Genomic DNA, 13,262 nt, shown 5'->3' on the forward strand with positions numbered 1-13,262 from the left:
ATATATATATATATATGTCATTATTTGTAACAATTTTCTAAATTGTGGAACTACCGTAGGGTTCATGATGAATGTAGGCGAGAGAACTTGATATATTATCTTTAACTTTTTGAAGGACCGCATAAATTAAATAAGGTAAAAAATATTTGAAAAAAGTTTTAAACAATTATGATAATAAATTTAAAAAAATCTAGGTGGCCGTGGCCCTCACTATGTTTACAACAACTCAATACTTATTTTCCCTCCAAAATATATTTCCTTAAAATTACCTTCTCAATATATAATAAAACATTAAAGTTTTACCATCACAATACATCTATGTTACAATCATTCATGTAATCATTTCAAAAATATGATAGGATCTTTTGGTAAACTAATAAGAATATTTTAAACTGATTGAAAATAAATCATTTATAAGGCTTCCATTTTTAAAAAAATTATCTATTAGAAATAAATTGATTTTTATTAATAAAAATGATTTAATTAAAAATTATTAATTATAAATAATTGGCTATACCCATGTAATTTTGTTGATGAGCAAAATTAATTTTATTAAAAAGTTACTGAATGTACTAAAAGTTGCACATAGGCATTACAAACGAAAGGAAGAAAAGGAAAGAAAGATAAATATGTTAATAAATATTGGAAAGATAACCTAGGGGATTTTTCAGTGAATCACCATAAACAATAGTTTGTTTGTACAATTTCTAATTGATTCAGAGCCATATTTTCACTCTTAGTGAGTCAATTATATCATTGATAAAAATATATCTTCCAACCGTATAAGAATTAGTATCGAACATGATTAGACATATATACATATGGTTTATCTTCATTGGTGTATCAGTTGAATTCACAAATCATATTTTTTTATACTTACTGTTACAGACGACTATTCGTAATCTATATCTATACTATATATAAAGGCAAAACATGGTATAACTTCCACCATGTATAATTTTCATTTCTTATTTTGCCCTTCACATTATTTAATTTTTATAGAAAACCATATATTCCTAATTAACCACCAACAACACATTAATTAACCACATCTCTCACCTTAAACTAGATATTACCATAAACACATAAAAATTATAATATAAACTACATCAAATACAACAAATATATTCTAATTATAAAAATGACATATATAAAAATTAAATACGTAGTATCATACAATATTGACCAATAGGCACGAAGTGCCCGTACACACTAGTTACAAATAATGTGAATAAAACCTGAATTTATATATTTTATGTTTAATTTAGTATATTTTTCTGAAATATTGACTAAATACTAAGCTAGATGTACATGGATCAAATAAAATAAAACTTCATTCATATTGAAAATTAACATTGTGTTTCAAATATACAATTTGATATATTATTTATAATTTTTTGAAGGACCACACAAATTAAATAAGATAAAAAATATTTGAAAAAAAAAGTTTGAATATAATATCTATATCTATACTATATATCTATACTATATATAAAGCCAAAACTTGAAATAACTTCCCTCATGATGTAATTTTCATTTCCTATATTGCCCTTAACATTATTTAATTTTTACAAAAAAAACTATATAATCCTAAGCAACTACCACCAATACATTAATTAACTACATATCTCACCTTAAATTAAACATTATCATAAACACATATAAAGTACACCAAACATAACAAATACATTTTAATTCAAAAAAATGAAATATATAAAATTGAATATGGAGTATCACACAATATTCGCCGGCAGGCACGTACACACTAGTGATAATAAATTTAAAACAAATTCATGGTGCAGTTGCCCTCACTATGTTCAAATCATGAACCACTTCCTCCAATAATTTTGACATGAATTTTTTTTGTAGAAGAACTCAATAAATATTTTACCTCCAAAATATATTTTCTTAAAATTACATTCTCAATATATAATAAAACATCTAAATTTTTATTGGTTTGAGTTCAATATAATTCTTATAAACATGAATAAAAAAACTTTTTAATTAAAAGTATTTGATATTGCAATATCGAATGTTCAAATTTAATCATCATTGACTCATACTTATAAATAATACACATGAATAATGAATTATGAGCTCATTATATATAAAACTTTATAATCACAATACATAAATGTTACAATTAAAAAATATGATACTATCATTTGGTAAACTAATAAGAATATTTTAAACTGATTGAAAATAAATCATTTATTAGGCTTCCTTTTTTACAAAAATAATTTATTACAAAAAATTGGATTTTAATTATAAAACCATTAATTAAAAAATAATTAATTAAGAAATTAATAATTGGAAATAATTGGCTATGCCCATGTAATTTTGTTGATGAGCAAAATAATTTTATTAAAAATGTACCAAATGTACTAAAAGTTACACATTGTTGGTGCAGCGGAAACGGTCATTGTCAGCATTGGTCACAAACAATCAAATAAAGACATAGGATAAATAGACGAGAATAAACAAGAGAATTTGTTAATGGGGTTCGACCAATCGTGCCTACGTCCCTGAGAGTTCTGAGCGGCTACCAAGATATTATTAGAGAATAAGGATTACAAACCCTAGCACACCCATGGGCCTACCTGCCCATGAGGTGTTTCTATTAGGTGCTTATATCCGGTGCACATTACAACAAGGGACCTGAGTCCAATATATAACATTGATATTCTACTTTATTCTAATGTAGGCAATGTGGGACTCATACACTAATATATTTCAAACATCCCCAACAATCTTCACCTTGATTAAAATAGATGAATATATCGGTCCTTAGGAAATCTACACAAGAATCTCCACCTTAGCGAATATATGAATCCACCTTGCTCAATGTCTAATTTTCTTTAATTACTCCCCTACAACATAAATTTATGAGTATCCTTGATGATGTTACCAAGAGCCTAGCTCTCCAAACTTGTACTGTAGCTTCACGTATCACCATCAAATGAAACATGCCGCCTAGCCACCTATTGCTAGGAAGTCTTTCGATATATATTAGAACCTCTACACAAAAGTTCACCAACAATCGTCCTATTCAATACTCAGTCAAACTGAACCTTGGAGCTTCCTTGGAAAGCCTCAACCGCTACCACCATTGTCTACTTCGACAATCCTAGTTCTTAAGAACTATCATACTCCACTATAAGGAGTATACCCACAACACACACCTTTGCGTCAATACTAGCTAATGTTTATGTCACATCTTTACATCCAAGCCAATGCCCATGTCACACCTCTACATCTCTACCAATGCTCGTGTTACAACCTGTATCAAAGTCAATGCCCATGTTACACCCTACATCAAAGTCAGTCAGCGCATCTGTGCTTTTATGGATCTGCTAACAATTAACATCCTTCACTATGATGTCTCAGACACGCCATTAGGATATTCCACTTCTCATCTCAAATGAGAATATTCTCTCAACATCTAGAGAGATATTGTCAGCATGTGTCTTTAGGTTAAACTCAACACATGAGTCCTTATCTCCACCTTGATCCTAACCCAATACATGAACTTATGGGGTTCTGGATCAACACATACATCGCCCACACCACAGTTCTGCCATGTTTCCTTCTCCTTCAACTCATTTACTCTATCTTTATCATTACCTTTGATGCACCTTGTCTAGCCATCACGCCTTCACCCTCTTTAGCCATTACCTGACGTCTAGGTTAAGAGACGTCTACCAATTGGCTCTGATACGAATTGTTGGTGCAACGGAAACGGTCGTTGTCAGCATTGGCCACAAACAATCAAATAAAGACATAGGATAAATAGAAGAGAAGAAACAAGAGAATTTGTTAATGGGTTCGGCCAATCGTTCCTACGTCCCCGAGAGCTTTGAGCGGCTACCAAGATATTATTAGAGAATAAGGATTACAAACCCTAGTACACCCGTGGGCCTACCTACTCATGAGGTGTTTCTATTAGGTGCTTATATCTGGTGCACATTACAACAAGGGACCTGAGTCCAATATATAACATTGATATTCTACTTTATTCTAATGATAGGCAATGTGAGACTAATACACTAATATATTTCAAACATCTCCAACACATAGACATTACAAATGAAAAGAAGAAAAAGAAAGAAAATTAAGTTAATAAATATCCGAAATACAATCCAATGGACGTTTAGTTGGTCACCATAAACAATAGATTGTTTGTGTAATTTCTCATTGATCCAGAGTCACATCTTCACCTTTATTGAGTCAATTGTATCCTTGATAAAAGTCTATCTTCCAATGGTATATATTTTTTTGGAAAGAGGTGAAACTACACCCCAAATATATTAATAATAAGACATGAAACCAAGAGCATTACAATGAAGTGAACCTATAGTTTGAAAGACCCAACCTATTCCTGAAAAAATCTTCCGAAAGAAAATTTGGAATAATTTTCCACCAATTAAAAATCTTATAATGAAGACCATAATTAGCAAGTTTATTAGCAGAACTATTACCCTCCCTATAAATATGAGTGATAATACAATCCATATAAGATAACAATGCTCTGCACATAGTTCATTTGTTTAGAAGCTTCTAAGGAACAATTGATTTGCCATTGAATATGTCTACTACTAAAGTATAGTCACATTCCAACCACACTGTAAACCAACACTTTTTGTGCGCAAATTGAATAGCCATGATAGCCGAATTGAGCTTAGCATAAAGAGCATCATGAATACCAAAGAAATCAGCAAAACCACCCATGAATTCCCTTTTGTGATTTCTGAAAAGCCCTCCCCCTATAGCATTGCCACGATTCCCTATAGCAGCTTCATCCGTATTGATTTTGATTCTTCCATGAAATGGAGGTTTCCAATTAACTTCCACAATCCTAGGAGCTTTGTTGTAATTTATAGGGATATTCAGGGACCTAAGAATGTGGAAGTCTTGAAGGGAGTTATTAGCATTTAGCTTTGAAATATTCTCAGACGTGGCTATAGCCATCTTGATTTTAGAGATAGCATTTGAGAGGCTAATTTTTGTATCCTGGAAATGATCTTGATTCCTACAGTATCAGATTGTGCTTATGGTGTGAACAATACTAGCAACCAGAACCAGATGAAGTTGAGGGCTCCATTGTCTATTACAAAAGGATAAAATGCTTGATAAAGATAATTTGTCTATTTGGATTGAGAAAATTGTACCCAACCAATTCCAAATGTTCACAGGAAAAGGACAAGTTATGAAAAGAGGACTCGTAATTACGAATAATGTGAATAAAACCCGAATTTATATATTTTGTTTAATTTAGTATATTGTTCAAAAATATTGACTAAATACTAAGCTAAATGTACAATAAAATATATACATGTATGAATCAAATAAAAGAAAACTTGAAAATTAATCACTACGCTAAAATTGATATTTAACAACGTCCAATCAACAATGCTTATATGTTGAACGTTGTTAAATGTAAGGCGGAAGAGAATTAACAACGCTTATTGAAGCTATCGATATTAAATGTGTTATCTTTAATAGCGCTTATTGAAGAATGCGCTATTAAAATGTCATACTTCATATATTTAACCACACTTCTTCGGTGAGAACTGTTAAATGTATTATTTTTAATAGCGTTTATTTAAACATGCGTTATTAAATGTGTTATCTTTAACATTGCTTATTGAAGTAAGCGTGGTTAAAGATCATAGATTCATATATTTAAAAACACTTCTTTGATAATCGTTGTTAAAGGTCATACATTCATTCATATATTTAATAGTACTTCTTTAGTGAGCGTTGTTAAACACTTGTTTTAGTGAGCAAAAATCTTTTCAAATTCAAAACAAAACCTCACACCCAATAATACACATATCACTCAGTTTATTATTTCTCTTACTTTTCTTCTCCTCCATGAGTTACATTTTATTCCTCTTTTGTTTTTAGTTTCTCTTCAAGCAAGTTATCGATTTTTAGTTTTTCGTAAATCGTTATCTTATTTTAGTTCATTTATTTCTTTTTGATTTAGTCTTCATGCTTGTATTTACACCATAAATAACAAGTCTTTGATGCATTTGAATCGTTATTTTTTAAATAATTAGTTTATTATGATTAATTTGGTGAAAACATTTCACTAATAGTGTGATCTTTGTTTATTGTGAAGTTATGCAACTATGATGTTCTAGGTTTTTAGCTATGCTTCAGTGATTTAGAACACATGGTTTGAGTATAATAGTAAATGTTATTTCTCAATTGCAGCTAATTTTGTACATTTTTTATAACTTTTGCAATTGTTCAGAGATATCATCTTATATTTGTATTTGCAGTTTACATTTATCATTGAGGAACACATGAATACTCTGTAAGGACTTGTACATTGGAGGAGAAAGAATGAACAATTTGCGTAAGATCTCATTACTCATATGTTATTTTATAATATTGGAAATTATTAAGGTTGAATGTAGCTAAAGTCGTTAGTGATTTAACAAATCTATTGTAAATGTGGTAGAGTTAAACATGTTTGTCATGTGTTTGATAGAATATCTGGGAGATATATTGTCTTATTTAAAAAGTAAACATTTAACGGCGCTTGATTTAGTAAGCGTCTTTTAATGTCCACTTTCTATAGCGCTTCAAAAAATGTTGTTAAATATAACTTGATATACTACTGTGCTCACATAGAAAGCGTCCCAAAAATGTTACAATAAAAACATGTCATATCAATTAAATTTTTTAACAATTCATTGTTATTTCTGTTTTTCCTTTATTATCATTGGTGTGAAATAAAATTTGGGACAAGACGTAGGATATTGAATATGTGTTCCTAACCATATTCCTCCTTTTGGGAGCTCAAAAATCTCATCCACTTTTATTAGAATGAGACTCATCTTCGCTACCGGAGAAACAAGTAATACCAAAAAACATAGAAAATATGATATACTAATCTAAGGAGTTCAAACATTGATTCTTGTGGGGGCCAATAGAACCACGTGTAACATTGTATGATTACTTAGCAGTAACGAATAGAGTTTAATATATATACATATTATCAGTGTGTGCAAAAAATTATAAATAGTTAATACATTATTACTATTCATTTGTATAAAAGTGTATGATAGATGATAGATTAAAAATGTATAAAATTCCGTGATTTTTCCGAACTCGGAAAACCCACAGGAATAAAAGCTGATGCCATAAGCTTTGGCAACACTTTCAATATAATAAAAAAGGTAGCTAATGATTTTGTGAAATTTGCATATTTTAAAATGGAAATTTATATTGAATATAGTTTTGAGTTTTCTAAGTTACCTGTAACACCTTGTTTTAAAATAAAGTTAGTATTCAATGTTTACAAATGTTGAACTTACCCAATAAAAAGTTCAAAAACATATTCATTTTCTCGTATCTTGAGCTTAAGTTTAAGTTTCTCTGAACTTCTGTGCCTTAATTTCATTAATACAATTTTGAATCTTTGCTTATGAATTCAAACAATTTCTATTTGTGAACTGTGAGACACATAATTATCAATAAGTAGATTAAATGATAAGTTCTTGTTGGTAAGAAATTGAGTGTAATATTTATGCACTTGTATAAAAATTTATACATAGTTAATGCATCATTCACTATTCATTAGTATTACTTTTTTGAGTTAATAATGATTAAATATAAATACTGGATGATATAGTGATAATGTATAAAAAAAAATTATAGCATTGGTGTATACATTTTTTTCCCCACTAGAGAGAGTTAGATCCCTTGTGAATGAAAACTCAACATTTTTTATTACTAAATTAACAAGGCAATTAGCAAATCTATCAGCAATTTGTTAGGGTTTGTTTGGGAGTTGGATTTTGGCGAGGAATGGAGGAAAATGAAAGGCTCGGGAGTCATCTCACAAGTGTATTTTATGGTTTACAAGTCTTCCTGTTCCTTTCTTTTCCCTCGAAAATCCAACTTTCAAACAAGCTCTTAAAAACATAAGAAATAGACCAAACATCATTGATGTTAGTCATATTTACATAATTCTTTCATCCATCCTATGTACCATATATCGAATTCATGGCACTTTGTACCACGTATTGGGTCGTCGTAAAGAAAATCTTATAAAATTAATATAAAAAGTGACAAACCGCGTAACAAGTATCTATGATCTTGGTTACAATTGCAGGGGAAAAACATAAGAGAATAATGTTTAAACAGAAAACCAAGCATTATCAAACAGAACCTGCTGCACTATCAGATTCATCACCCTTCACAATAGACATGTCTTCCACTTCACTTAGTGACGAAAGCGAAGGAAGAAGTCTCAAATTATGCAATTGGAGTGATGCCGAAGTGCTACTAGAACTATCCTCATGAGGCTCTCGCTGTACTGCGCCGCGCTGAAGCTGCAACGCATACTCTAAGTCCCACAGCACATCCCTCATGGTTGGCCTATCACAACCATCTTCTTGCAAGCATTTTTCGAATGTTTCGCTGAATTTACATAGCGAGTTTGGGTTTATCTGGCCCTTGATTGAAGGGTCGATGATATCTTCTAGTATCCCCTTGTTTTTGCAAAGGATTCCCCATTCGGCCAAGTTCGCTTGGTCCCTTGGAAGCAAAGGATCAATAGCTGATCTTGCACATAACACTTCTACAAGAACCACACCAAATGAATAGACATCAGATTTTTCTGTAAGCTGTTCTGACCTGAAATACTCGGGATCAAGATAGCCGAAAGTACCTTTAACACCTGTGCTAATATATGATTGATTTTCATCTAGAGGGCCTGTTTTCGAAAGGCCGAAATCAGCAACTTTAGCAACATAATTCTCATCAAGCAATATGTTAGACGACTTCACATCGCGGTGAATGATTCCCCCTGATGCTCCTTTGTGAAGGTAATGTAGGCCTCTTGCAGCTCCAATGCAAATTTCAAGCCTTTGCATCCAAGACAAGGTTGGTGAATTCGTGTTGTACAAATGATCTCTAACTGTCCCTTTTTCCATGTACTCATAAACCAGTATCATCTCGTTCCTTTCATCGCAATAACCGATCAACGAAACAAGGTGCCTATGACGAATCTTCGACAAAACCATGATCTCGGTCTGAAACTCAGGAAGGCCTTGACCTGACCCTGACTCACTTCTTTTCACAGCCACTTTCAGCCCATTCTTAAGAACTCCCTTATATACACTGCCGAACCCTCCCTTGCCAATTATCTCGTTGGCATCGAAGTTACTCGTAGCGGATTGAATATCGATCAATGAAATCTTCAGTCCAAGATTAATGTTGGGAAGAGGGGAGCCTTGGATGGTTCCTTCAGTCAATCTACTATGAGAACTCCCTACTGCAGTGACATGAATCGGTAACCAATCCGAATTCTCAGCCGCCTTTTGTTTCCTCGTTTTAAGACGCCATACAAATCCCACTACCACAACACCAACCAGAACTAAACCACCAAGAACTGCACCTATCACCACAGCAAGATGCTTATACTTATGCTTAGATTCAACCTCCAAGGGTACAGAATCTGATGAATTACTCAACTTCATTATTTCTAGTCCATTCAAAAAAGCACTTATTCGGTTTTCGGTTTTATCAGGCCCTACACTAATCTTCATTACACCAGAATCATCAGAGTGAACAACATAATCATAATAATAAGGAGAAGGCAATGGTTCAATCAGATTTCCATCACTATTATTATTTATCTGCATAACAAAGTTGTCATAAATGTATAGATTGAAATATGCAAGACCAAACTCTGAATTCCAAATGTCACAGAAATGAAGCCGAAGAAAATGATCGGTATCCTTATCGACCGCAAAACTCCAAGTTATGTTCAAATTAGAGCTATTGCTTATAATTTGCTTAGCAGTTTGGTACACAACATTTGGTGCAGTAAACTTATTAGAATTTGGACCCTCAGAATCATCACCAACATGGTATTTGATTAAACTATTATACGGGGTACTATTCTTCGCATTTTCGGGATTTAAAACATAAGCATCATCAGAAAACCAGTTTCTCCATAAATTATCAATACCCCTTGTCACATTTTCACCACCAACATTAATCCTGTATATAGTCTCCAACAATTGTGCCTGCATACTCCTAGGGTAACTAGTTAAGCCGCGATTAGTACCATAACCAAAAATCGCAACCTTATCCGGGACCAAATAGAGGGGCAGCATGAAGAATTCTATAGCATTCACAAAGGCAAATGATTGTAACAAAGGTGTGAAAGTGATTTTAAAGGTTCCATTAGGGACATGCAATAAAAACTCTTTTACTAAAGGCATGTTAGTATAATTTCGAGCATCGAAATTTCGTAGCAGCCAGAAATTAGGTACTGAAACATTGAACTTAGCTGAGGAAAGATTGCTTGTCGAAGAAGCAAACGCGAAGAAATGAAGCCGAATCATGTAAGTGCCTGTTGTGTCTATATTGAAGCCATACCAAGAATGATTTTGAGTGAAAATTCTTGCTGTTTGGTAAAGAGAAGAAAGGACTAATGATTGGTTAGTATATATTTTGCTTTTGCTGCTAAAACTAGCTTGAGAATATGATTCTCCAACAAAAACATGGTCACTTTCTGGTTCTGTAACATTGTTATTTGAGCCACAATTTATGAAGTAGTTGTTTGGAATAGTGTAACTGAGTGAGATGAATTGTAGTAATGATAATTGGATAAGGAAAAGAAGTGTGAATAGAAAGTGTTGAATTGTGTTGCAGATAAGAGTTGCCATGAAAATATGTGTGGTGCTTGAAAACTTGGTGATTTATTTTCAGATATGATTATTGATTCAATGAAAACTAGGTTTTGTACTACCAAGGTATCCCTTAACCTTTTTACTAAGCAACTAATCTCTTTCGGCGTGCGTGGTTACCTCTCCCAACAAATGTTGCTAACACGATTCGAACTTTCAGATCTAATGGATCTTACGCTATTAGACCGACACCTTGTTAGTAGGGGAAGTGTAGTTGAATGAATATATATGATTCCCACAAAGGGGAAGACTTTGAAGGGTCAAAGTCTTTGGCTTTGATTTTTCTTTCGTTTCTTCCTTTTATGAAAAACTCTTTTCTTATTTTATGTAAATGTGTTGCATTCATTTTATAGTATATAATTTCACGTGTATAAAAGTATAAATTTGTATGTACTCAGAAGGTAAAAGCATATCCAATTAATACATTATATTTAGATAATAAAGTTTCTTTATATACAGATAAGTTATCTCATTCAATCACTAAAATCACGACATGTGTAACATTTAATCATTTTCTATATTAATATTTCTAAACAATAAAAAAATAGTACATATATCATGATTTTAGTGGCCGTAGGAAATAACTTATTTTCTCATCGTACGAGAAAATATTTTATTATCTTATATTCATTTATGTTATAATCTCTATGTAGTTTATGAAGGGCAACTAAATACACGAGGCTACTACTTAGTGAAGTTTAGAAAGGATAAATGCACATAGCCTTACCTCACCAAACTCGCCCTCTTTATATATGTAGTTTATCAAATTAAGGTAAATATATTTTGATGGAAAATAGATAAATATGTTTTTATTTATTTATTTAAACAAACTTGTTATAGAAGAATATTCCTCCTCCTTATGTTTTGTTTTTATGTGTACAATCTCTTCCTTATATTAAACTTGGTGTTAAAAAAAAAGAAAATATTGTCTTGAAAGTTGATTTATCAACTACTAGTATTATTTTAGGCATGAAAATTGAAAAATGTTGCTCACGCTAAAAGTTGATTGGTTTAGAGAACAAGTTGGTAATAGAATCCAAACATGTCCCTCTATGAATGGATTTTTTATGAGACCAATAGGACAAAATTGTGATAAGTATAGAACTTCATACGAAAAGCCAAATTAAACAAAGAAATTGAGCATAATAATAGTTGGAACTTATTACAAATGATGCCTTGTTTTCAATGTTTTTCAGTGACAATTATGAATCTTCACATTCTAATAGGATAAACACTAAAGAGGATGAAAAAACTATAATTTTTATAATGAGATTCGGACGTCAAAGGCAAAAGAAGCCTTGAAAAGGATGGATAATAACAAAGTAGTTGGACTGAATAATATAAATATTGAGGTTGAGAAGGTTCTCAGAGAACGATATTAGTTTGTTTATAAAGTTGTATTAATGAGATTCTGAGGTCTTAAGAATATGCTTCTAAAGAATATGTTAAACATGTTAAGGAAAATCATTTTAATCTCTATTTTATCAGAACAAATGTAAAAATTATCATTTTATATGCAAATCCATATCTAACTTATGATTTTAATTAATCTATTTTGCATTATCACTTAGTTTAAATTAAATATGAGTTATTTGTTGTTTTGCACACACTTAATGAAAAGAGTTGGGATCAATATAATGAAAGAAATGGTTTGCATTATCTCTTATTATTTTGTACGAGTTAGTCATCAAAGTTATTTATATAAATAGATGTCGAATGTCCTCATGTAAATACACAATTTGGATGAGCAAAACACAAGCTACATTCATGCTTACATAGTATCATTTGTGTATTATTACCTTTGCTCTTCAATAAAAATATCTTCGTGATTCTCTATTATCGTGATAGAGTAGTTAGCTAATCAGACGCGAGCCCCTCCTCGGACAAATTCCTCCTTTTGCTCCTCAGCGAATTATTGAAACTATCATATTGGAAGATCAATCAGCCAAAATAACCATTAGCAGCTACAATATTATAGATTTCTTCCTCTTGACCAAATCTGTAACCTTCGTTAGCAAATTCATTTTCTGTGGTTTCCCTGATCAAACTAGAAGTACCAAGAAACCGTGCATAGCACTGAATAGGGAGTCGTCGAAGGCACATTAGCATGGCGTACTTCTCCTGTCCAAGTAAGGAATCTTATTGTTTCTTATACCACAAGAGTAGGTACAATCTCCAATCAAATACATCATTTGTATTTCGAGAGACAACTTAACCTTATCTTAGATAGCTAACCTTTACATATTTAATCATTTGTGATAACAAGGATCGATTAAAGTCAAATAGTAACCTTATCGAAAATGGTTTGCTTATCTTAAATCCATCATTTAAATTAAATGAGATAGTATTTAAAGAATAATTAATTAAGTATAATCAATAGATATTTCTGCTGGGATCGATCTTTTTATTACTTGACAACACATTCTTCTACTTATGATTTAAGTGCATTAAAGATACCATAAATTCTACATTCTCCTTCCCTCTTTTCTTGTCAACTACTCTCTCTCTCTTTGATTCTTTTCACCCTCATCATTTAATAATTCATAT

At 31.6% G+C, this 13,262-nt stretch overlaps 1 protein-coding gene across 1 annotated transcript; it reads right to left on the reverse strand.

Moving 5' to 3' along the window:
* On the reverse strand, nucleotides 7,909-10,749 carry LOC109330516 (probable receptor-like protein kinase At5g24010). Its single transcript, XM_019564729.1, has one exon. The coding sequence runs from the start codon at nucleotides 10,692-10,694 to the stop codon at nucleotides 8,175-8,177; it is 2,520 nt and encodes an 839-aa protein (XP_019420274.1). The 5' UTR covers nucleotides 10,695-10,749; the 3' UTR covers nucleotides 7,909-8,174.

Source organism: Lupinus angustifolius, chromosome LG17 (genome assembly GCF_001865875.1).
Source record: "Lupinus angustifolius cultivar Tanjil chromosome LG17, LupAngTanjil_v1.0, whole genome shotgun sequence".
NCBI lineage: Eukaryota > Viridiplantae > Streptophyta > Magnoliopsida > Fabales > Fabaceae > Lupinus > Lupinus angustifolius.